The sequence below is a fragment of the Salvelinus alpinus genome, chromosome 3, assembly GCF_045679555.1.
Source record: "Salvelinus alpinus chromosome 3, SLU_Salpinus.1, whole genome shotgun sequence".
Lineage (NCBI taxonomy): Eukaryota > Metazoa > Chordata > Actinopteri > Salmoniformes > Salmonidae > Salvelinus > Salvelinus alpinus.
The window spans coordinates 34,681,392-34,708,308 of NC_092088.1; the positions used below are offsets into that span (position 1 = coordinate 34,681,392).

General features: G+C 40.5%; 1 protein-coding gene across 1 annotated transcript in view; it reads left to right on the forward strand.

The window, feature by feature from the left end:
* LOC139570592 (cadherin-23-like) overlaps window positions 1–26,917 on the forward strand; it is a 587,919-nt gene that overhangs the window by 361,444 nt on the left and 199,558 nt on the right. The window contains exons 17-21 of the mRNA XM_071392575.1: window positions 501–628; window positions 14,153–14,225; window positions 22,301–22,417; window positions 24,531–24,643; window positions 24,842–24,949. Coding sequence (XP_071248676.1) covers window positions 501–628; window positions 14,153–14,225; window positions 22,301–22,417; window positions 24,531–24,643; window positions 24,842–24,949 — 539 coding nt within the window. The remainder of the gene's footprint in view (window positions 1–500; window positions 629–14,152; window positions 14,226–22,300; window positions 22,418–24,530; window positions 24,644–24,841; window positions 24,950–26,917) is intronic.

The window sequence follows — 26,917 nt, forward strand, 5'->3', positions numbered from 1 at the left end:
ACAGATCGTCTCCAGGAGCAGTCAGCAGTTCACACACCAAGTAGGCTACTGGGAAGACAGCCACTTAAAGTAGATGGCCCTAGCTAGCAAAAAGACAGTACTAGACAACAACAGATAAGACAGAAATTATACTTATCACTCCAGGAGTCCTTTAGCTATAGATTGAAGCACATTCATTTTGGTATTTGGTAATTAACATTATTAGCAGTTCTACATTAGCAGTTGTACATTGTTTTAATGTAACCAAAATATAAAGTTGCTGTATTATGTCATTCTCCTGCTGTACACCCTACTTTACAGTCCTTCCCATCACACCTCTCTCTCTCTCTCTCTCGCTCTCTCTCTCTCTCTCTCTCTCTCTCTCTCTCTCTCTCTCTCTCTCTCTCTCTCTCTCTCTCTCTCTCTCTCTCTCTCTCTCTCTCTCTCTCTCTCTCTCTCTCTCTCTCTCTCTCTCTCTCTCTCTCTCTCTCTCTCTCTCTCTCTAATTTTTCTGTCCTCAGTGGTCAGTGTGAACAGCCCTCTGGACTACGAGATGGTCCCTGAAGGAATGATCTACCTGACTGTGATGGCTAAAGACGGCGGGAACCCAGCCCTTAACAGCAGTGTCTCTGTCACCGTCGAGCTGTTTGTCAGTACATCACCCAACTTTATGCTTTCTAAATGTTTCAACCAACACTCATGCAAGCAACACTCATGTAGGTTTCATCCAACACTCACTGACTTCACTTTGAAATGATCCCAATCCTGTCATGTACTACTGTTGCAAACAGGTTAAGGATTAGCTATTTTTTTTCAATTTTCACCTAAAATGACATACCCAAATCTAACTGCCTGTATCTCAGGCCCTGAAGCAAGGATATGCATATTCTTGGTACCATTTGACGTTTATGGAAATGTGAAAGGAATGTAGTAGTATATAACACAATAGAGCTGGTAAAAGATAATACAAACAAAAAATAACCATTATTTTGTATTTTTTTGTACCATCATCTTAAAAATGCAAGAGAAAGGCCATAATATATTATTTCAGCCAGGTGCAATTTAGATTTTGGCCACTAGATGACATCAGTGTATGTGCAATGTTTTAGTATGTCCAATGAACCATTGCATTTTTGTTAAAAATGTTGTGTCAAGGCTGCCCAAATTAGCCTAATTTGTTTATTAATAACTTTTCATGTTAAAAATGGTGCACTCTCCTCAAACAATAGCATGGTATTATTTCACTGTTTTAGCTACTGTAAATTAGACAGTACAGTTAGGTTAACAATATTTTAAGCTTTCTGCCAATATCAGATGTCCAGGGAAATCGTCTTGTTACTTACAACCTCATGCTAATCTCATTAGCCTACGTTAGCTCAACCGACCCGTGGAAGGGACACCAATCCCGAAGAAGTTTTAATTCAAGATTGGCCACTTTTTTAAAGTTTTCGCCTGAAATTACATACCCAAATCTAACTGCCTGTAGCTCAGGACCTGAAGCAAGGATATGGATATTCTTGATACCATTTGAAAGGAAACACTTTGAAGTTTGTGGAAATGTGAAATTAATGGAGGAGAATATAAAACCTATTTTTTTTTTTTCATCATCTTTGAAATGCAAGAGAAAGGCCACACATTAAGATAGTAGTCTAGGTGTAATCAGTGTTTGTGCAAAGTTTCAGACCGATCAAGTGAAGAATTATCTCACTACACAATATTTTGCATCAAGCCTGCAAGGAGTTTGCCCAAATGTGCCGAATTGGTAAATGTATAAATGTTCAAGTACATAACTACAGAGAACATACACATTTTTTTTTAGTTTACACACTCCAGGTTATGTCATACATGATGGATCATTAGCGTTCCTACAGAAAATACACTAACTTTCATACATCTAGATTGCCGGGCGGGTAGGCGGGGTGTGGAGCCAGAGACAGCAGTGGAGTCAAACTGTACAACCCAGTTCCTACATTTGAATATAAAAATATATATTTTTCAAACAAACTACACTAAATTTTATCTCTGGGACCCTCAGGATGACAAATCAGAGCAAGATTACTGAATCTAAGTACAGTATTTACCTTCAGAGGCGATTGTATCAAACTAGTTGCCGTGATAAAAGTTTTTTTTTTGTTACGCACTATCCTCAAACAATAACATTGTCTTTCTTTTCTGTAATAGCTACTGCAAATTGGACACTGCAGTTAGATTAACAATAATTTAAGCTTTCTGCCCATATAAGACCCAGAAAGTTGGCTGTTGTATACAACGTTTTTTAGTCACATTATGAGATATTGAGCAACAACCATCCCGGTTTAGGGACACCGATCCCGTAGTATAGATTAACTATTAATACAATCTAAAGGGCCCTAAACATTTCACGCAACTATGCAAAAGCAGTGACGGAGCATTGTTTTTACATGTAGTTCTACGTACTTTTGTGTGGCTAAAATTTTGGAACGGACCGTATACGACCCTACGTCACTCTGTTTAAGTGTGTGTAGCGGTCTACAGTGCTCTGGGGTGAAGTTTCCCCTTGCTACAGATCCAGGATCAGCTTCCCCTCCCCAATCCTGACCTTGACCATTAGCGGGGAAAATGCAAAACTGCCATCAAGGGTAATGTCACCCTACTCGTAAGTGTTGTATCTTACAGTAAGATACAGTACACTGTAGTGCCTGGACTATCATTAAATGTGAAGACCAGCTTATCAAATCAATTCTCTATATGTAATTTAATTACGCAATTAAACTAATCATGTAACTTTAATTACCTAGGAAGTCGGGGCACCACAGGAATATGTTGTTTATAGAGTTTCAATTCCCGAATATAACTCTTCAGATATGTTCATATCTTATTGAGTACAGTCGTGTATTAATGTATTGTTTTTACCTCATCAGTTCTCATTACTGAACATCGCAAACCCTAGCCTCCCTAGCCTCCATAATGAATCAGCAATATACAAATTGGCTAAATGATTTATTTACTAACTAACTAAACAAATCACAGTTATTGGTTACTAACACAATGCATTGATAAGTCCCTAGTGGGCTAAACCGGTATGACGGCTTAATAGACAATGGAAAGGGGTGGGGACAGATAAAAGCAAGAAAGACAAAATGAATTCACTACACACATTTGATCATTATATTCATTGAAATGCTAATCCTTTGCACATGAATGGCCCCTCATTTGATAACGAATTGCAATGTATATATTTACGCCTGTATGTCGTTGTTGTCTTCTCTGTTGGAATTGCCGGTCCGTCTGCTAGAGAGTCAGTACATCAGAGAGTCTCTGGTTAACTTCCCCAGAAGTCACAATGTATTTCGTAGTTGGTGTTTTCTCAGCAGCTCTGGATAGTGTCTGTTGTAATGGTACGTCAGGCGTACAGATGGTCGTTGCATAGAATAGATGCTTCCGCGGTTGTCGGTCTTCTCTTACTAGACTTACGTAATTTCCAGCTGCAGACTAGTAATTCTACGTCTAGGATTTGCTCTTATTCTGTAGTGATCGATAGTCTCAGAGTTGAACCATTTCCAGCCGTGTTGTTACGTCCGTCGTTGGTAGAAGGAGACCAAGGCGCAGCGTGGTAAGCGTACATATTTCTTTATTGATGAACACCAAAAAAAACTACAAATTATAAACGAACGTAACATTCAGCAGACTACCTTGTAACTGCAAAAACAAGATCCCACAAACTAAGGTGGAAAACAGGCTGCCTAAGTATGATCCCCAATCAGAGACAACGATAGACAGCTGCCTCTGATTGGGAACCATACCCGGCCAACAAAGAAGTAGAACACAGAGATTGCCCACCCTAGTCACACCCTGACCAAACCAAAATAGAGAATAAAAAGGATCTCTAAGGTCAGGGCGTGACACGTGTTGCCAACACTACACGTTGTCTGGTCTCCTGGGCCTATAGAGTTGTAGTTCTTAGGGATCGACATCCCGTCAACGGGACAGTTGTAAAATCATGCAGCGCTTTGTTTCACCATCGCAGATTTTAGAGAAATAACAAATGTCGGTACATATAAGTGTCTTAAATCAGCTGAAAGCTTAAATTGGTGTCACTATAATTGCACTGTCCAATTTACATTAGCTATTACTGCGAAAACATTCCATGCTATTGTTTGAGGAAAGCTCCTAACAACAAAACACTTTTTTCACCGTGATAGGTTTGATAAATTCACCTCTGAAGGTGAAATGTGTACTTACATTCTGAAATCATGCTCTGATTTGACATCCAAAGGGTCCCAGAGATAACATGAAGTGTTGTTTTGTAAGATAAAATCATTTTTCATATCCTAAAAAGGTCCATATAGCATGCACGATCGATTTTGTATTTCCACTCGTTCAATTTGCAAAGAAAGAAATCTATGAATATCTCACCCTAAACGTTGTTTCAACGAGTCAAATCACCTTCATATGTATTCCTTATAGATTCTAGACTGTAACAATACTTCACTATATCATTAAGGGTGTAGTATATCCTATAGGAAACGATATTTGGTCAGAGATCGACGCCTTCATGGCACGCCGATGACACGGGCGGTCTTCACTTGAACGACTCTATCTTGGTCAAATAAGCACCAATCGGGGTGAGAGAGAGCTAGCTAGATAGCCAATGAGCTGGGCTTTACGGAAATATATGGAAACCCTGTGTCTGTCCTGCCTTTTGAGACAGCATGCCTTTTCCTTTTGGACAAAAATTATAAGAATTTTCAGAGTTATGAAGTTATGAAAACTGGTTGTTTTGCAAATGTTGAGCTGATAATATGGCTACTAATACTGGAAAAGCTAAATCACAGTCCAAGTATACAGATTTGACGATATTCTTGCAGAAAAATTTAATTTTTATTTTAATTTGATGTATTTAACCTTTATTTAACCAGGAAGGGCTCATTGAGATTTAAAATCTCTTTTTCAAGAGCGTCCTGGCCAAGATAGGCAGCACCAAGTCATTACAAAAATGACAGACAAACAACATGAAAAACTACAAGTAATCTAGTAAAAACCATAGAATTCACAAGAGTATAACAAAATCAAAAACAGCAAATTGAAAACATTGACAGGTCAGGGAATCAGTCTCAAGATCATTCATCAGTGATTTAAAAATACCAATCGGTACAAGTTCTTCCAGTTTAAAAGTATTTTGTAAGGCGTTCCAAGACGATGGCACAGAGTACATAAAAGCCCTTTTACCAAATTCAGTTCGGACATTTGGAACAGTTAGCAGGATAAAGTCCAGCGAACGAAGAGAGTACCCACCACATTTCTGAACAATAAAAATGCCCAAATAAAAAGGTAGTAAACCCAAAATGGCTTTATAAATAAAAGTATACCAGTGACTGAGCCTACGAGTGACTAGAGAAGGCCAGCCAACCCTGGTATACAAAGTGCAGTGGTGCATAAGGGTTTTGCAGTTTAAAATAAATCTCAAAGTGCCATGGTAAAGGGTGTCAATTGATCTCAAACACTGAGCGGAAGCATTCATATATAAAATATCCCCATAGTTTAGTAAAGGCATAAATGTAGCTGATACTAGCCTCCTCCTGGCTTCAAAAGAAAAACAGGCCTTATTCCTAAAATAAAATACCAATTTCAGCTTAAATTTTTTTGTACGTTTTTGAATATGCAATTTAAAAGAGAGGCCGTCATCAATTAAAATGCCAAGATATTTATATGAGGTTACAACCTCAATCTCCTTGCCCTGACAGGTAGTAATTGGTGAAAGGTTCAGAGGTCTATTTCTTGCTTTAGAAAACACCATTAGTTTAGTTTTGTCAGTATTGAGGATAAGCTTCAATTGACACAAGGTATGTTGAACCGTATAAAAAGCAGTTTGCAAGTTCTGGAAAGCTTTTGTAAGAGACGAGGCACAACAGTAAATAACAGTATCATCAGCATAAAAATGAAGTTGCGCATTTTGGACATTTTTGTCTCCATCAATTATATACAAATAGTGGATAAGAGAGGACCAAGTACAGAGCCTTGGGGCACACCATTAACGACAGACAATTTAACAGACATAAGCCCATCAAATTGAGTGCACTGAGTTCTATCAGACGGATAGTTAGCAAACAATGCAACTGCATGCTCTGAAAGACCTACACTCGACAATCTCTGCCTTAGTATAGCATGATCAACTGTATCAAAAGCCTGAGAGAGATCAATGATAAAGTGAGATACAGTGCTGTTTTTTGTCAAGCGCTTCAGTGATAATCATTTAAAACCTTCATGGCTGCTGTAATTGTGCTGTGCTTCAATATGAATGCAAATGTCTCTTTCACGATTTGCCCATATGTACCTGGGTGACTTCACACTACATGTCCTGTAGCTCGCTCATACTTCAAGTTATCCATCTGAAATGGATATACACTGCTGCCATCTTGTGGACACCATCGGAATTACAAGAAGAGTGATGGCTGGAACTGGACCTTTCTCTTTCATTTCAAAGATGGTGGGAGAGAAAAAACAGTTTTTATTTTCTTTGTATTTCCTTCTACCAGATTTATTGTGTTATATTCTCCTACATTCAATTCACATTTCCACAAACTTCAAAGTGTTTCCTTTCAAATGGTATCAAGAATATGCATATCCTTGCTTCATTGCCTGAGCTATAGGCAGTTAGATTTGGGTATGTCATTGAGGCGAAAATTTGAAAAAAAGGGGGCTATCCCTAAGTAGTTCATTTCAACATATAGCGTACGCTCCATGTTTTCTAGTCTAATGTAAATTTCGTCAGAAGTGGGTTTTATACACTTCTGAGAAAAGGGTTGTCCAGGAAGCCGACGTAATGTCTATGCTCACGTGGGCATGGCGACTGATTTGGTTAACTTTATATGAAAACCCATGTTTTCTCATTTAGAAGGTTAATAACATCACATTACATCTTTTCACAAATAGTTTCATGTTTAATCACATACATTTCTCAATATTTAGATGTAAACCCCATAATTAACAGGTGTACACAACCAAAGACACTGTAATGAGTGTTTCCTGTCCTTCATGAAATGACCAAATGAAACACATTCGTCATGGACTGTCCCTTAAGTGTTTACGGACCACTCCCACATTTTCAAAAATACAAATATTGTTAAATTATTTAAGCTTTTGATGTTCAAAGGTCTCTCTGTGTTCCACAGTTTATCCTCCAATCTCGAACACTACAGAGAATAGAGGCAACGTATTTTATGACCGCCATAAAACAGCCGACTTCCTGCTCTCTCCATCTATAAGAGAGAGCGTGCTGTAGAGCGGACCCACTGTCACCTGATCCTTCAGGTCGTCACAGGAGAGTTATGACAACACTAACTGACAGGAACTGTCATTGCTAATTGCAATGACTTACATCAACTCTCATATTTAACATTTGTAATTTTATTTATTATGGATCCCCATTAGCTGCTGCCATTAGCTACTCTTCCTGGGGTCCAGCAAAATTAAGGTAGTTATATAGAATTTTTTAAAAGTTACAATACATTTCACAACAGATTTCACAACACATTAAGTGGGGGCAATTATGTGGCAATTTTAATTTTCCTAAGTCCCTCTTTGTGGCACCTGACCACAATAATAGGGCCTGTAGGACCTGCCTTGTTGATAGAGTTGTTGAAAAGGGGTTTATTATGGACAGACCTCTCCCCATCTTAGCTACTGCATCAATTGGTTTTGACCATGACAATTTACAACCCAGGGTTACTCCAAGCAGTGTAGTCTCCTCAACTTGCTCAAATTCAACATTATTCATTACATGATTTAGTTGAGGTTCAGGGTTTAGGGAATGATTTGTTCCAAATACAATGCTTTTTGTTTTTAACCTATTTCTTGCCACCTATTCTGAAACAGACTGCAGATCTTTTGTTACGTTTTGCAGAGGTTTCACTTGCTGCGGAAGCTGACGTGTATATTGTTGAGTCATTAGCATACATAGACACACAGGCTTTACTCAGAGCCAGTGACAGGTCATTAGTAAATATTGAAAAAAGTAAGGGGCCTAGACACCTGCTTTGGGGAATGCCTGACTCTACCTAGATTATGTTGGAGAGGCTTCCATTACAGAACACCCTCTGTGTTCTGTTAGACAGGTAACTCACAATCTACAGTATTGCAGGGGATGTAAAGCCATAACACATGCATTTTCCAGCAGCAGATTATGATCAATAATGTCAAAGCTGCACTGAAGTCTAACAAAATAGCTCCCACAATGTTTTTATTATCAATTTCTCTCAGCCAATCATCAGCCATGTGTTTAAGTGTCATACATGTTGAATGCCCTTCCCTATAAGCATGTTGAAAATATGTTGTTCATTTTTTACTGTGATATGGCATTATGTTTCCTATTTTGTTGCAATTTAAATTTAAAATTATTTGGATTTCATGTAATGGACCTACATAAAATAGTCCAAATTGGTGAAATGAAATGAAAAAAATTACTTGTTTAAAAAAATTCTAAAAAATGAAAAATGGAAAAGTGGTGCGTGCATATGTAATTCACCCCCTTTGCTATGAAGCCCCTAAATAAGATATGGGGCAAACAATTACCTTCAGAAGTCACATAATTAGTTAAACAAAGTCCACCTGTGTGCAATCTAAGTGTCACATGATCTGAGTATATATATACACCTGTTCTGAAAGGCCCCAGAGTCTGCAACACCACTAAGCAAGTGGCACCACTAAGAAAGTGGCACCATGAAGACCAAGGAGCTCTCCAAACAGGTCAGGGACAAAGCTGTGGAGAAGTACAGATCAGGGTTGGGTTATACAAAAATATATGAAACGTTGAACATCCCAAGGGCGGACCAGGCTAGGAGGGTATTAATCAGAGGCAACAAAGATACCAAAGATAACCCTGAAGGAGCTGCAATGCTCCACAGCGGAGATTGGAGTATCTGTCCATAGAACCACTTCAAGCCATACGCTCTACAGAGCTGGGCTTTACGGAAGAGTGTCCTGAGAAAAGCCATTGCTTGAAGAAAAAATGAGCAAACACGTTTGACGTTCGCCAAAGGCATGTGGGAGACTCCCCAAACATATGGAAGAATGTACTCTGGTCAGATGAGACTAAAATTGAGCTTTTTGGCAATCAATGAAAATGCTATGTCTGGCGCATACCCAACACCTCTCATCACCCTGAGAACACCATCCCCACAGTGAAGCATGGTGGTGGCAGCATCATGCTGTGGGAATTTATTTTGTTGGCAGGGACTGGGAAACTGGTCAGAATTGAAGGAATGATGGATGGTGCTAAATACAGAGAAATTCTTGAGTGAAACCTGTTTCAGTCTTCCAGAGATTTGAGACTGGGACGGAGGTTCACCTTCCAGCAGGACAATGACCCAAAGCATACTGCTAAAGCAACACCTGCATGGTTTAAGGGGAAACATTTATATGTCTTGGAATGGCCTAGTTAAAGCCCAGACCTCAATCCAATTGATAATCTGTGGTATGACTTAAAGATTGCTGTACACCAGCGGAACCCATCCAACTTGAAGGAGCTGGAGCAGTTTTGCCTTAAAGAATGGGCAAAAATCCCATTGACTAGATGTGCCGAGTTTATAGAGACATAGCACAAGAGACTAGCAATTAATTGCTGCAAAATGTGACTCTACCAAGTATTGATTTTGGGGGGGGGGTGATTAGTTATGCTCACTCAAGTGTTCTGTTTTTTGTCTTTGTTCTTATTTGTTTCACAATACAAAATATTTTTTATCTTCAGAGTGATAGGCATGTTGTGTAAATCAAATGATACAACCCTCCAAAAAATATATTTTAATTCCAGGTTGTAAGGCAACAAAATAGGAAAAATGCCAAGGGGGTGAATACTTTCACAAGCCACTGTATCTGTTCAAACACAATTTTTTCCAAAAGTTTACTGAGGGTTGGTAACAGGCTGATTGGTCAGCTGTTTGAGGGTTGGTAACAGGCTGATTGGTCAGCTGTTTGAGCCAGTTAAGGGTGCTTTGCTATTCTTGAGTAACGGAATTACTTTTGCTTCCCTCCAGGCCTGAGGGCAAACACTTTCCTGAAGGCTTAGATTGAAAAGACGGCAATTGGGACTGACAATATAATCCGCTATCATTCTCAGTAATTTTCCATCCAAGTTGTCAGACCCAGGTGGCTTTTCATTGTTGATAGAACAATTATTGTTTCACCTCTTCCACACTCACTTTACAGAATTCAAAATGACAATGCTTGTATTTCATCATTTTTTCAGTTATGTATGGATGTGTAGGTTCAGAATTTGTTGTTGGCATTTCATGCCTACATTTTCTAATATTGGCAATTAAAAATATAATTAAAGTAGTTGGCAATATCAGTGGGTTTTGTGATGAATGAGCCATCTGATTCAATGAATGATGGAGCAGAGATTACCTTTTGGCCCAAAATATAATTGAACTTGCTCCAAAGCTTTTTACTGACATTCTTTATATCATTTATCTTTGTTTCATAGTACAGTTTCTTCTTCTTTTTGTTAAGTTTAGACACTTGATTTCTCAATTTACAGTACGTTTGCCAATCAGCTGTGCAGCCAGACTTATTTGCCATTCCTTTTGCCTCATCCCCCTCAACCATAATATGTTTAAATTCCTCATCAATCCATGGGGATTTAACAATTTTTTGTTATTTAATGGATGCATGTGGAACTGAAATCAGCAATTTCAGAAATGTTTCAGGTGCAGCGTCTGGTTGCTCCTCATTACACACCACAGAACAGCAACTATTATCTAAATCCTCAACATAGGAATCACTACAAAACGTATTGTTTGACCACTTATATTAGGCCCAGCCTTTGGAACTTTGGTTTTCCTTGATATGGCTACTATATTATGATCACTACATCTGCTGGATTTGGATACGGCTTTTGAGCAGATTTCTGCAGGATTAGTAAAGATGTGAACAATGTGGATCATTTCATTCCTGTGCTATTTGTAAATACCCTGGTAGGTTGACTGATAAGCTGAACCAGTTTGCAAGCACTGGTTACATTTTTAAGCTTTTTCTTGAGTGGGCAGCTTGATGAAAGCCAGTCAACATTTAGATTATCCAGAAAATATACCTCTGATGATATCACATACATTATCAAGCATTTCACACATATTATCCAGATACTGACCGTTAGCACTTGGTCTATAGCAGCTTTCCACAAGAACGGGCTTTAGGTGAGGCAGGTGAAAATCTGTAGCCATATTTCTTCAATAGCATTTGATATGAGATCGTATCTAAGCCTTACAGGAATATGACTGAACATAAATGGCAACACCTCCACCATTGGCATTCCTGTCTTTTCTGAAGATGTTGAAACCATGTATTACTGCCACTGAATCATCAAAGTTATTATCTAAGTGAGTTTCAGAGAGAGTCAGTATATGAATGTTATCTGTTACTAGCAAGTTATTAATTTCATGAACCTTGTTTAGGCTACATATGTTAATGTGGGCTATATTTTTCACTTTTCTGGGAGACTTTAATGTTTTTTATTACTTTACTAGGAGGCTTATCAGAGGTAGTAGACATGACAATTATATTTATTTTTGAGCTGAGCTGCACACAGTGGAGTTCTTACTAGGGCAAACATATTCCTACTCGGGTGAACTAGCATCAGTGCTAACATATAACTCAGGTTCATAGGTGCATGAGTACTGCATACAATAGCTGTAGGTTTGACCGAGGCTTTCAGGGGAGTTAGAAGGACATAAATCATGTTACTTACATTATGACAGCCAACGCCCCTGGGAAAATGTACATTTTCATCAGCACAGCAACACAATGGTAGGGATTATCTGAGCAGGGCTTGGGTCACTGATAAGTAACTTTCTCAACGCAACCTTGAAATGCGCGGACGTGGTCCAGAAGCCAAGATGATTTGGATGGACTCGGTCATTCCTGTAGAGCGTCTACTGTTTCCAAAAGGTGTCAAAGTTATCTATAAAAGTTATGCCAACAGAGCAACAGTAATCTTTTAGCCAGGTGTGTAATGCCAGTAGCTTGCTGAGTCTTTCACAGCCACAGCCTAGCAATGGTAACAGGCCTGAAATAATTTACCGCTTTTTGGAATCTTTCAGAGCTCAAATCAGTTCGTTATAATTCATTTTTAGCAGTTCCGAGCTAGCCCCTATAATGTCGGTTGACCCCACATGGACTATGACAGCGTCAGCCCCCGGCAGTTGTTGTAGAATGGTAGGAAAAAGCCTTGTAATGTCCTGTATTCGTGCTCCAGGATAGCACATGGTTTCTCACCATAGAGCTGGTGATGACGACAGCAGGTGAAATGGCTGAGGAGGTCCGGCTGTTCTTTCGCCTCGAGTGGTTTAGAAGACCCCTAGAAGACCGATGGGAGGTGCGTCCCGATGGACCTGAGCCAGCCGTAGAATCCATCGTGGCTAATGAAGGGGCCAGAGTCTTATACACCCTCACAATCCGATGAGGGGGAGCTCTAAAGATCTGAACCTGAGGTAGCAGCCACCGTAAATGGAGACAGAACAAAGGATGCAGGTACCTCAGGATCCGATGTCGAAGTGGAAGCCCCCAGGGATGAAGGCGCCGGAACCTCTGGATCCAGGGCGGCAAGATGTTTGAAGTCTGTTTCAAGTCCGGACTTCCATTCGCAAAGGAGGCCTCTATTGTCAAAGGCCGCTGCTTTCGAATTCCACTGCGAGTGACGTGCCTCCACGGCTGGTTGGTAGGGTCAAGAATAGGAACATCTACTAAGTTTTCCAGAAGTGACCTACTAACTCCATTCTCCATGGAAGGGGGAGACACCTTCTGGGAAGGATCCCTGCAGAGCAGCGGCCAGTCGGCTATGGAGAGACGACACGGCGGCGACACTCCCACCAGACCAGAGCAGCATCCAGCTTCTGGAGTAGAAGAGAAAGAGAAAGTAGGCAGGCATAGATTCCCCAGTAGCTTGTGTAAGTTCGCCAGTTATTTGCTAAGATTAGTCCTCTGCAAGCAAACAGTTGTTACATTGAAAGTCCAGACGGTCCACATTGTCCTAGAATAGAGAAAAATAAACACAGCTCCTGCAGCGTTGAAAACGTTTGTTAGTTACCTCCACTTAAACTACAGGCTAGCTAGGCTGGCTGAGCTTCCGTGTCTCTGTTCTTGACAGGAAGTGCTGTAGAAACAAGCAGTACATTGCAGTGAGCCAAAACACCGGTCAAGAAGTTAGGGAGTGACAGGTAGAAGGAGCATTTGCTAACCAACAAGCAGTGTGAATGAGCATACATCCTTACATAGAGAAACACATTTGAGAAAAACATATAGAAGTGTTTAACCCCGTACATAAACAGTTAATAAACCATAGCTACATAGACAATTAACCACGAACACTTTCATATCTGTCACTATTTCTGGAGTGTCCCCTGCTGTGGCAGGTGCTATAGAAGGTTAACACTGACAGCTGGCACTCAGGCTACTATTTATCTTGTGCTGCACTACGAAAGCCCTGTGTGTGATGCTGCCACACAGTGATAACCCCATGTGGTCGTCGGTTTGTGTGTGTGACTCCCTGTCTTCCACTGAATGACAGAGAGAGCGAGAGAGAGAGAGAGAGAGAGAGAGAGAGAGAGGAAAGGGGGATACTTAGTCAGTTGTACAACTGAATGCATTCAACTGAAATGTGTCTTCTGCATTTAACCCAACTTCGGTGCCCGGGGATAGCCGAATAGGTTTGGACTTCACTCTCTCTGTGCATCTTATCACATGGATTCTCCCATATTGTCACATGCAGAGGCTACTGCTGGGATTCATACCTCATCTTGTATCAGAGACTTTTCAAATAGATTAATACATAGTATACCTACACACTAACAAATACATACACATACACAAACACACAGACACTGTAAGCTGGGTGTCTAAAACTCTGCTGGTGCAATATGTTGGTAATCAGAACCATAATAAAGAAACAGAGAAGTGTCACAGCAAAATATTCATGGCTGGATAAAGACACTATCCCTCTAGAATCTATACAGACCCCAGAGAGAACTACAATAAATCAACAACATACTACTACTCCTGAGCAAGAGACTCTCAGAATGCTAAAACAAATAGACTTCCACACAATACATATACACACAAAGAAACAGACTACATATCATAATGTGTTTGTGTGTTGTGTTTAAGTGTTATAATTTTTGTTGTCTTTGCTCGCCTTCTCCCATAGGATGAGAATGACAACCCGCCAAAGTTCAGCAAGCCATCCTACCTCGTCAAGATCCCTGAGAACATCATTGCAGGTGCGTTGGAGTCATAGAAATATAATAACTTTATTAGGTAAGAATTTATTTTGACTACATATCCATAGTGCTTTTATTACACATCTATAAGCATTTCATGAACGTGTTATAACAGATCCCAACCTCATTATTAAAGGTTAATGTATGTTCATAGCATATCCATCCAGTCATGCTATGCAATACCTCATATTTAGGTATCTTAATTGTTGCATCATTACAATGACAGCGTAGTGTTATCATTATGGCCGTTCTCAAAATTGGTGCTTCTGCCATACCAGTGTTGGTGAATATGTGAAAAGATGGTAACACGTTACATTAAGTTGCCCCTATTACTATGTGGCTACACAGTAGTACTTACAATGTAACAATCTTTAACCATCAACTCTGTAATTACAATGTTGTTAAAGGGACATACATGTATTTACAATGTACTTACCCAGGAGCAAGCAACTTAATGTGAAGTGAAGTGACATGTTTTATTACTTTGTAGTTACAATGCAACAACATTTGCAGAGACAATAGACTAACCAGGAGAAATAAGGAAACAGGAGAACATTTTTCAGTGTGACTCATATTCAAACCATTAAAATTCAATTCCCAATTTCAGACTCAAAGCAATAACAATCAGTAAAGCGTACTAACTAGTTAGTAAAACGTACTAACACAGTGTGGTAAAGCAAGCTAGCTAGCATTTCCCAATGTTTCACTAATATAGCTCGCTAGCTAGCTAAGCACTGGTACAATGTCAACATGTTTTCCAACTCGGTCAATAAAAGTTACAAAATTCAAGTATAAAGCTTATGAAACATTTAGTTAACCCTTTAGCCTCAATATAATTCCAGAATGCTGCTGTAGATTACTTGGTCATTTTCAAGATAAAGCTCATTTTCTCACAGATTTCAAACAAACAGACATAGCTCAAAAGAACAATTGACAATTACAACTTAACTTAGTTTTAAAGAGCACAAATTCTTATTTGATATGACACCACATTCATGTCAATAGGAATAATACTAAATTGTCAAATCAAATCAAATGTATATATAAAGCCCTTTTTACATCAGCAGAAGTCAAAGTGCTTATACAGAATCCCAGCCTAAAACCCCAAACAGCAAGCAATGTAGATGTAGAAGCATGGTAGCTAGGAAAAACTCTCTAGAATGCCAGGAACCTAGGAAGAACCCTAGAGATGAACCAGGCTCTGAGGGGTGTCCATTCCTCTTCTGGCTCACTATCACTATCACTCACTATCAAAAATTGATAAACACTCAACACAGCAAAAGATTCTAGAGTATTTAAAATGTAGTAAATTTGACCAAAATACTCACTCAAAATGTACCAACTATAAAATATTATACCTATAAATATAATTTCCATTTTAAAAATGTATCCAAAATGTGACCAGAGGACAATATTCAGAAAGTATTTCAAAACCCACACAAAGTAGGCTATTGGATTGTCAAAGATGGTTATTTATGTTACAAAAAAATGCAACAAAAAATGTAACAACTATTCAGAGACTATCCAAAATGTAGATAAGCTTTCTCAATACAATTTAGACCAGGCCTGACACAAAATGTAGAAATAGTACTTTAACAACATTTTCTTCAAGTATTAGATAGAGAAATGTGCCTATAAGATTTGTATGACAAATTCATGTCACACTGTCACATGAGCATTTGAATTTAGCCTACAACATGTCATGTAACTTGTTGAAGCATGTGGCACAAAATATAAGCATAATACTTTGACAACAATTCAGTAAATGCAACAAGTATTAGGTAGAGACAGATAAAAACAAACACTAAGTGTTAGGCTGGATTCAGATAATATTTTTTAATACACAATTTGAGATTTCACTTCAGTATTTGCATTTAGCCTACATTATGTAATGGAACTTCTGGAAGCACGGCCCCATCTTGCAAAGTGGCACAGAACACGTAGAGCACCCACTCTTTGCCCTGTGTCCAATCCGGATGCACACCCTCTCTTACTCCATTCAAACTTCACCAGGGAGTGGCCTGCTTTGAAATAATGAGTAGCATCTCGGTCCACACCCCCTGGTGACACATTCTTAGCTCCCTACTTCCTGCCACTGTAGCCATCACAAAGCGAATGCACAAGTTGCATTTTGAATTCCTTCAGGGATACGTGCCTGCGATTTCTGGGAAAGGGCCTTTACAGCGTCCCCCACACAGTGTAAGCATTGATAATAGCAATGTTGATCATCCCCCAAAACACATACTTCCACCATGTCCTGCCTGTGAGTCCAGGACTATAGTTGTTCCTGAGTTGGTTGAGATGGTCAACCCTGCCTATTTTATTGTTATAATCCAGGACCAGCTCTGGAAAAGATATGTCTATATCATGGTACTGGTTTTAGGGTGTCATTCCCTGACCGGTTAGAACATAGACAGTACATATCTCATTTGTCCCTCCAGCGGAATGCCATAACAGTATCCGCAGACCATATTGGACTCTGACCTCTGTGGACCTTGCCCTCTATAATGGCCTTTGGATATTCTTCCTATTGGGCCTTACTGTGCCACATTAGCATGTGTCAGCATCAAGAAGATCTCTCACCAGAGGCATGGATGAAAATAAGTTATGGCAAACCATAACCTACAGATCAACAGGAATTACTCGAGTGTCCAGTTCGGTGGCTAGTTAGCTGGTTGTCTGTATGGCTAGCTAGCGAATGTGACAGCTCAAATCAAATCAAAGTGATTTCAAATCCAATTTTATTGGTCACATAGACATGGTTAGCAGATGTTATTGTGAGTGTAGCGAAATATTTGTGCTTCTAGTTCTGACAGTGCAGCAATATCTAACATGTAATCTAACAATTCCACAACAACTCCCTAATACACACAAATCTAAGTAAAGGAATGGAATAAGAATATATACAGTGAGGGAAAAAAGTATTTGATCCCCTGCTGATTTTGTACGTTTGCCCACTGACAAAGAAATTATCAGTCTATAATTTTAATGGTAGGTTTATTTGAACAGTGAGAGACAGAATAACAACAAAAATATCCAGAAAAATGCATGTCAAAAATGTTATAAATTGATTTGCATTTTAATGAGGGAAATAAGTATTTGACCCCTTCTCAATCAAAAAGATTTCTGGCTCCCAGGTGTCTTTCATACAGGTAACGAACGGAGATTAGGAGCACACTCTTAAAGGGAGTGCTCCTAATCTCAGTTTCTTACCTGTATAAAAGATACCTGTCCACAGAAGCAATCAATCAATCAGATTCCAAACTCTCCACCATGGCCAAGACCAAAGAGCTCTCCAAGGATGTCAGGGACAAGATTGTAGACCTACACAAGGCTGGAATGGGCTACAAGACCATCGCCAAGCAGCTTGGTGAGAAGGTGACAACAGTTTCTGTGATTATTCGCAAATGGAAGAAACACAAAAGAACTGTCAATCTCCCTCAGCCTGGGGCTCCATGCAAGATCTCACCTCGTGGAGTTGCAATGATCATGAGAACGGTGAGGAATCAGCCCAGAACTACACAGGAGGATCTTGTCAATGATCTCAAGGCAGCTGGGACCATAGTCATCAAGAAAACAATTGGTAACACACTATGCCGTGAAGGACTGAAATCCTGCAGCGCCCGCAAGGTCCCCCTGCTCAAGAAAGCACATATACATGCCCGTCTGAAGTTTGCCAATGAACATCTGAATGATTCAGAGGACAACTGGGTGAACGTGTTGTGGTCAGATGAGACCAAAATGGAGTTCTTTGGCATCAACCCAACTTGCCGTGTTTGGAGGAGGAGGAATGCTGCCTATGACCCCAAGAAACCATCCCCACCGTCAAACATGGAGGTGGAAACATTATGCTTTGGGGGTGTTTTTCTGCTAAAGGGACAGGACAACTTCACCGCATCAAAGGGACGATGGACGGGGCCATGTACCGTCAAATCTTGGGTGAAAACCTCCTTCCCTCAGCCAGGGTATTGAAAATGGGTCGTGGATGGGTATTCCAGCATGACAATGACCCAAAACACACGGCCAAGGCAACAAAGGAGTGGCTCAAGAAGAAGCACATTAAGGTCCTGGAGTGGCCTAGCCAGTCTCCAGACCTTAATCCCATAGAAAATCTTTGGAGGGAGCTGAAGGTTCGAGTTGCCAAACGTCAGCCTCGAAACCTTAATGACTTGAAGAAGATCTGCAAAGAGGAGTGGGACAAAATCCCTCCTGAGATGTGTGCAAACCTGGTGGCCAACTACAAGAAACGTCTGACCTCTGTGATTGCCAACAAGGGTTTTGCCACCAAGTACTAAGTCATCTTTTGCAGAGGGGATCAAATACTTATTTCCCTCATTAAAATGCAAATCAATTCATAACATTTTTGACATGCGTTTTTCTGGATTTTTTTGTTGATATTCTGTCTCTCGCTGTTCAAATAAACCTACCATTAAAATTATAGACTGATCATTTCTTTGTCAGTGGGCAAACGTACAAAATCAGCAGGGGATCAAATACTTTTTTCCCTCACTGTACATATAAATATATGGATGAGCAATGACAGAGTGGCATAGGCAAGATGCAATAGATGGTATAAAATACAGTATATACACTACCATTCAAAAGTTTGGGGTCCCTTAGAAATGTCCTTGATTTTGAAAGAAAAGCACATTTTTTGTCCATTAAAAAAACGTCAAATTCATCAGAAATACAGTGTAGACATTGTTAATGTTATAAATGACTATTGTAGCTGTAAACGGCGGATTTTTAATGAAATATCTACATAGGCGTACAGAGGACCATTATCAGCAACCATCACTCCTGTGTTCCAATGGCACATTGTGTTAGCTAATCCAAGTTTATCATTTTAAAAGACGAATTGATCATTACAAAACCCTTTTGCAATTATGTTAGCACAGCTGAAAAATGTTGTTCTGATTAAAGAAGCAATAAAACTGGCCTTCTTTAGACTAGTTGAGTATCTGGAGCATCGGCATTTGTGGGTTCAATTACAGAATGGCCAGAAACAAAGAACTTTCTTCTGAAATGTGTCAGTCTATTCTTGTCCTGAGAAATGAATGCTATTCCATGCGAGAAATTGCCAAGAAACTGAAGATCTCGTACAACGCTATGTACTACTCCCTTCACAGAACAGCGCAAACCGTCTCTAACCAGAATAGAAAGAGGAGTGGGAGGCCCCGGTGCACAACTGAGCAAGAGGACAAGTACATTAGAGTGTCTAGTTTGAGAAACAGACGCCTCACAAGTCCTCAACTGGCAAAGAACAAATAAACTCTCATGGACGGGCTGTAGTGGAGCAGGTTGAGAGCTTCAAGTTCCTTGGCGTCCACATCACCAACAAACGAACATGGTCCAAGCACACCAAGACAGTCGTGAAAATGGCACGACAAAACCTATTCCCCCTCAGGAGACTGAAAATATTTGGCATGGGTCCTCAGATCCTCAAAAAGTTTTACAGCTGCACCATCGAGAGCATCCTGACGGGTTGTATCACTGCCTGGTATGGCAACAAGCTTCCTGCTATCCAGGACCTCTATACCAGGCGATGTCAGAGGAAGGCCCTAAAAATTGTCAAAGACTCCCGCCACCCTAGTCATAGACTGTTCTCCCTGCTACCGCACAAGCGGTACCGGAGCACCAAGTCTAGGTCCAAGAGGCTTCTAAACAGCTTCTACCCCCAAGCCATAAGACTCCTGAACATCTAATCAAATGGCTACCTAGACTATTTGCATTGCCCATCCTCCGCTTCTACGCTGCTGCTACTCTCTGTTATTATTTATGCATAGTCACTTTAATAGCTCTACCTACATGTACATATTACCTCAATTACCTCGACACCGGTGTCCCCGCACATTGACTCTGTACCGGTACCCCCTGTATATAGCCCAGCTATTGTTATTTTACTGCTGCTCTTTTTCTGCTGCCCAGCTATTGTTATTTTTACCTCTTACTTTTTTTGGTATGGGCTTGTAAGTAAGCATTTCACTGTAAGGTCTACAGCTGTTGTATTTGGCGCATGTGACGAATACAATTAGATTATTTTTTTTTATAGTCTCTAACAATGGGTGTCGTTGTCCCAAAGGTGGGAAGGCAGGTGGTCTGCTTATCAGTATGCTTATCGTGGACAGATTTTGAACGGGTGAGGTTATACAGACACGCCTGGTTCCCAATTTGATGATGTATGTCTTGCAGTGAGAGTCGATTGGATACAAACGGATTTACTTTAATCAGTTCAGTCAGTAGTCCTGATGCTACTATCATTTCTAGCTTGTAGCTAGAAACTTCAGGGAGAATTTGAAACTTGTCTGCCGAAGTTGGGACTTGGGAGAGTGTTCAGAATAATTTGTTGGTTATTTTTTAAATAAAATCTGAACAGTAATGGCGTAGTTGCACATTTTCAGTGAAAATCACTACAATAAATGTGCTTTAGCTGTCATCCTGGCCTGATATTGGCTACACTATCTAGCTATTTCTCTCTAACAATATTGTATACACTATCTAGCTACTTCCTTCTCCTTGTTGTTGTGTTGGCGCAAGCCGGTTTCAAGATGGTTTCTACCAATATTACAAGTTATTTGTCGTGTAGGCTGCTATCCTACTCAAAATGAAGTCAAGTGGGATGGAACAAGTTGGACACGTTAGCTCCTGCTAACGACATGTGACAGCCTACAGCTGCCCGGTGGGAAGCAATTGCTGACCAGTGGGAAGCAACTCACGTCGGTAACCACCTCGATACAATACTGTTGTATTGATCATTTGCATTTATTTCGCACTGGATTGTCGTTACGTTAGCTAATTGACATGTCACGGTGACATCCAGATGGTGTCCAATACTACAAGTTATTTCTCCCTCGCCCACTGAAATAAACATCATTTTCTGTGTCATGAATGCATTACGTAGTCAAATTAAATCCCTTTATTACATAAAAAATTATATATCTACAGTTGGAGTCACTCACAGAAGACAGCTGGGTTGTGTCTAAGAACTAGCCTTCAAAAACCCTGCTTCCTCCATCCTCCAATGCACTTTAGGAGAGAGGCCAGGAGTGGTGGAAACAAGGACAGCAAGTCACGTTTTCAGACCCAGCCCTGGTGTTACAATGAGGTCAATGGCTAAAACTGGGTGTCCATTCATTCCTTCTGTTCAATTCAAACAGCTTTGACATACTGTAGATCATTACAATTACCTTGTACAATAATAATAGACTAGTTTAATGGCCAATCCTAACCCTATCACTTCTTACCCTTTACCTTGAGTTTCAATGATATTCCTTTCTTTGCTTTGTGTAGTTTTTTTATGTCTCGACTTGTATCCCCTCTTGTCTCATATCTTCTAATGTACTTTTATATATTATTTTTAAGTGCTTAGCAGGCCAGTGCAGTTAAATTACTATCACTATTCATTCTCATGCATGCATTCAGAGTATACAATAGTTTTGTTTCCAATCACTGGAGGAATTGAGATAAGTGACTACTCCCTCGTCCGCCAGAGCTGCTGAAGAGCTTGGCAAATGTGTCAGACAAACACACACACACACACACACACACACACACACACACACACACACACACACACACACACACACACACACACACACACACACACACACACACACACACACTTTCTTTCTCTCTCTCTCTCTCTCTCTCTCTCTCTCTCTCTCTCTCACTCTCTCTCTCTCTCTCTCTCACACACACACATTGAAGTGCCAATTTGAAAGCAAAGTGGACTGTGGGGGTGGACCATGGAGCTAACTTAACTAGCTAACCGTGTGGCTCTGGACCTAGCCTCTCATCACCTTCCCTGGATATTTATCAAGGCTCTTCCATGCATGGACCATAATACCAAACAACCTGCTGATAATCCACTAATCCATAAACCCACTCAGTGCCACTCTCTGTCAGTGTAGCTGAGTGTGGGAGAGTGGAGGTTGAAAGATGCCTCTCTCACTGATCCCCCCTCTTGCTCCCCCTCTCTCTCACTCCTCATACACATTTGTACACCTCACTCTTGATATCCCTTCCTCTTTCTTCCCCTCTTTCTCACTCACTCCTCCCCTCTCTCTCTTCCTCAGGGGCGACGGTTGTGTTTGTGAATGCCACTGATCTGGACGCCTCCCGGGAGTTTGGACAGGCCTCACTCATCTACTCCCTACAGGGCTCCTCCCAGTTCCGCCTCAACACGCGCTCAGGTGAGTGTGTGTGCGTGTGTGTGCAAGGCGCAACTTTGTGTTGGATATTGGGGTGGTAAGGGTCAATGGGTTCCGGTGTCAACACCCCTCTCAGCTTTTTTGGTAATAGCTGTGAAATTGTTATTTCTGGTGAATTTTGAAGGGGAAATGTATCAAAAAATGTCCTGATAAATTGGTCAATATATCCCAATCACAACTGAAACCCCATATTTTTTATTTGTTACTTAAAACTGTGTTCTTACTGTTAACTGTTCAGAAAGTCACCACCACACCCCATCTTTAATTAATTGTAAATAGATGGGTTGGCTGACAACGTCACAAAAACGTTGTGAGCGCTTCCATGGGGCAGTAGTCTGCGTGATGTTGTGATTCTGGATGGCCAGATTGATAGCAAGAATGACAAGAAACTGCCATGTGGGGAATTGTACTTGGCTCGTTTCAGCTCGTTTCATCTTGTTTTGAGGTGTTTTGACTGATTTCATGTCAATGCTTATATGGCTAAAGCTAGCTAACCAACAACTGTAACGATGTATTTGAGAGACAACAAGTGCTCATTGTGCAAATCTACAGTCAGCAAAGATGAACTCAAAACAAGACATGTTATCAATAACAAGATGAAACGAGCTGAAACGAGCCACGTACAATTCCCCACATGGCAGTTTCTTGTCATTCTTGCTATCAATCTGGCCATCCAGAATCACAACAACACACAGACTACTGCCCCATGGAAGCGTGTTGAACTGATAGTTTCTTATAACGCAAACTCTCACCTGATTACATGTTAGTCCTCTCCCTGCCTCAACATGGGTGGTGCTCTCTCTCTATCACTCTTTCTATTGCCTATCTTTGAATCCTGCCATAATCATATGACCAAATACCATTATCATATGACAAAGATGGCTGGCCATAACAATGATGGGGTTAGCTTATTAACATGAATTAGATTCTGTTTTTATTAGCTGAATTATTTATTTACTTTCTGGCAATAGGTGTAGCTAGCTATCTGACTACATAGTGCCAGTCTATTATGAATTGTAGAGTGTAGTGAGCTAGCTAGCTAGCTAGCTATGTAGCCATTCATTAATTTACTTAAAATCATCTGCACTCCCCACAAAAATGGTATGTCCTGCACTTCCATCCTCATTGTATGAGGCATGTCTTACCTTGTTTCAAAGTAGCCTTGCCAAAATCAGGTCATAGAAATGTTAAGGGGATTTATTTTATAAACACTTCCGTATGCAATTGAAACCAGCATTTCTTTCATATTCTATTGGTTTTCAAATCAACATAATGTCATTGTCCAGCAGCTAAAGACACAATCCTAGTCATATTAGCAACCCATGCTAATGTTTGCGTCTTTTAGATATCCCCTCTTTCTACATTTGTAACGGATGTTTTACTTTCTGTCACATAAAGCCGCTCACATGTGCAGTGTGCTTTTTAGAACGGTGTGTTCCCGCTAATTGCATTATGGAACATTCATGCATATCCTACTGCCGTGTGCGCATTTCTGCGCTTATAATATCAAGAAGTTAATCAACAATTTAAGCTAAAGAGTCTGATCTGTTGCCTCAGCCTCATTGCTTTAAAAAAACGTTTTTACAGTGGTTGTATGAATTTGGGATCCAGGGACTGTTTTGAATCGTCTCAGACAGAGGCGATTAATTTCGAGCCCTGTAGCTACCCCTCCTCAGTGAACACTACAAAGAGAAAGAGCGAGAGAGCGTAGTGTTCGCTGCAGAACTGTTACTTCAGACCAAAGCAATGCATTGGCTGGCTGCCTCTGGGGACCGGGCACAACCAAAAGCGGCAGGGGATCCGATCTTAAAATGAGGAACTGAGTCACTGTGGTGCAAAGCAATTAAGAACGTGCCGTAAGCTCACTCCACAGCTAGCTTGAAATGTTGCGGATGGAGCCATCCAATCAGTACCTTTTGGGTGGCTCAAACCGTTGGTCCGTTGGAGGAAGCAAAGCTGTTAGCAGAACAGTTAACACCGTTACACTAGAGAGCGAGTGTGCATGTTTGTATGTGTCTGTGCATGCGCTTCTGTGTGTTTTTGTACATGCTGTGTCGGATGTGTGTTTGACCTATGCATTACCTGTGTGTTTCAGGAGAGATCACCACTACAGCCTTACTGGACAGAGAGCTGAAGTCAGAGTACATCCTGATTGTCAGAGCTGTGGATGGAGGGGTGGGGCCACTGCAAAAGACTGGCATTGCCACGGTAACCACCTCCATTCTCACACCTCTTCATGTTTCTTATTGTTCTCAGAGCATTTCGATGCTTCTTTCTCTCTCTCTTTCTCTCTCTTTCTCTCCCTTGCTGTCTCTCTCCATTTCTCTCTCTCTCCCCCTCTTCTCTATCTCTAAGAATTTAACTGAACTCAGAACAGTCATTAACCCTTTCTACTCCTCCCTCCAGGTGAACATCACCATCCTGGACATCAATGACAATGCCCCCATGTGGCGAGACGAGCAATACCACGCCAACGTGGTGGAGATGAGCCCCATCGACACTGACGTCGTCTCTGTGAGTTCAGCTTGCCTTGATCTTTAACATTTGATGCCCTGACCCCCAGAAATTAACTATGGCTTGTACAGTAGATATGAAGAAATTAGCAAGGGTCTTTTGTGGTGAGCGGACTCCATGAGACTGCCTTGTCCATAGCAATTCAATTGAAAGTAAGAATTTTCAACCACTTTACACTTTTTTGTGGATAGGATTTTTCCTGTTCTATTTCATCTGTGGGGTAGAAGGTAGCCTAGTGGTTAGAGCATTGGACTAGTAACCGAAAGGTTGCAAGATCGAATCCCTGAGCTGACAAGGTAAAAAGCTGTTGTTCTGCCAAGAATCCAGTGTCATTGAAAATAAGAATTTGTTCTTAACTGACTTGCCTAGTTAAATAAAAGTGAATTTGAACCTTAAACAAATTTTAATTATTCTCCCTTTGATTGGATATGACTGCAGGGTATTTTGGAGGAAATAAATTGACTGTGCTGTACAATGTGTAGCCAGAGGAAACATACTAAATGGATAAGGGATAAAGAGACACTTCTACAGGTAGTGCAGAGTCTGCTGACAGACAAATAAATACTTGATTGCAGCATATATGAGCCTAACCTACTGTGCTCGAACAGAAAGATGATAACTCAACTGCGAGTCATACAATAGATGAGGTTTAGAATTTGGAGGCGAGTGACATTTTCTACATGTAGTACATTTGGGTAACAGAAAGACTTGATTGCAGTGAGCATATGTATACCTAACCCGCTCTGACAGTAAGTGAAAAAATACAACAAGTGTCCAACAGTGCAAATCAACTCCTGGACATACAGTACCTGTCACAAATGTGGACACACCTACTCATTCAAGGGTTTTTCTTTATTTTAATATGTTCTATATTGTAGAATAATAGTAAAAACATCAAACTATGTAACCAAAAAAGTGTTCAAAGTAGCCACCCTTTGCCTTGATGACAGCTTTGCACACACTTGGCATTCTCTCAACCAGCTTCACCTGGAATGCTTTTCCAACAGTCTTGAATGAGTTCCCACATATGATGAGCACTTGTTGGCTGCTTTTCCGTAACTCTGTGGTCCAACTCATCTCAAACCATCTCAATTGGGTGATTGTGGAGGCCAGGTCATGATGCAGCACTCCATCACTCTTCTTCTTAGTCAAATAGCCCTTACACAGCCTGGAAGTGTGTTGGGTCATTGTCCTGTTGAATAACTAAGTGCAAACCAGCATATCGCTGCAGAATGCTGTGGTAGCCATGTTGAATTCTAAATAAATCACTGGCAGTGTCACCAGAAAAGTACCCCCACACCATCACACCTCATCAACCATGCTTCACGGTGGGAACCACACATGCGGAGATCATCCATTCACCTCGTCTCACAAAGACACAGCGGTTGGAAACAAAAATCTCAAATATGGACTCATCAGACCAAAGGACAGATTTCCACTGGTCTAATGTCCATTGATGGTGTTTCTTGGCCCAAGCAAGTATTGTATTCTTATTGGTGTCCTTTAGTAGTGGTTTCTTTGCAGCAAAAAGGCCTGATTCACGCAGCCTCCTCTGAAAAGTTGATTTTGAGATGTGTCTGTTACTTGAACTCCATGAAGCATTTATTTGGGCATTAATCTGAGGTGCATTTAACTCTAATGAACTTATCCTCTGCAGCGGATGTAACTCTGGGTCCTCCTTTCCTGTGGCGGTCCTCATGAGAGCCAGTTTCATCATAGCGCTTGAGGGATTTTGCAACTGCACTTAAAGAAGCTTTCAAAGTTCTTGACATGTTTCTTATTGACTGACCTTCATGTCTTGAAGTAATGATGGACTGTCGTTTCTCTTTGATTATTTGAGCTGTTCTTGCCATAATTTACACAACGGGTGGGTCTAATCCTGAATGCCGATTTGGTTAAATCAAATCAAATCAAATTTATTTATATAGCCCTTCTTACATCAGCTGATATCTCAAAGTGCTGTACAGA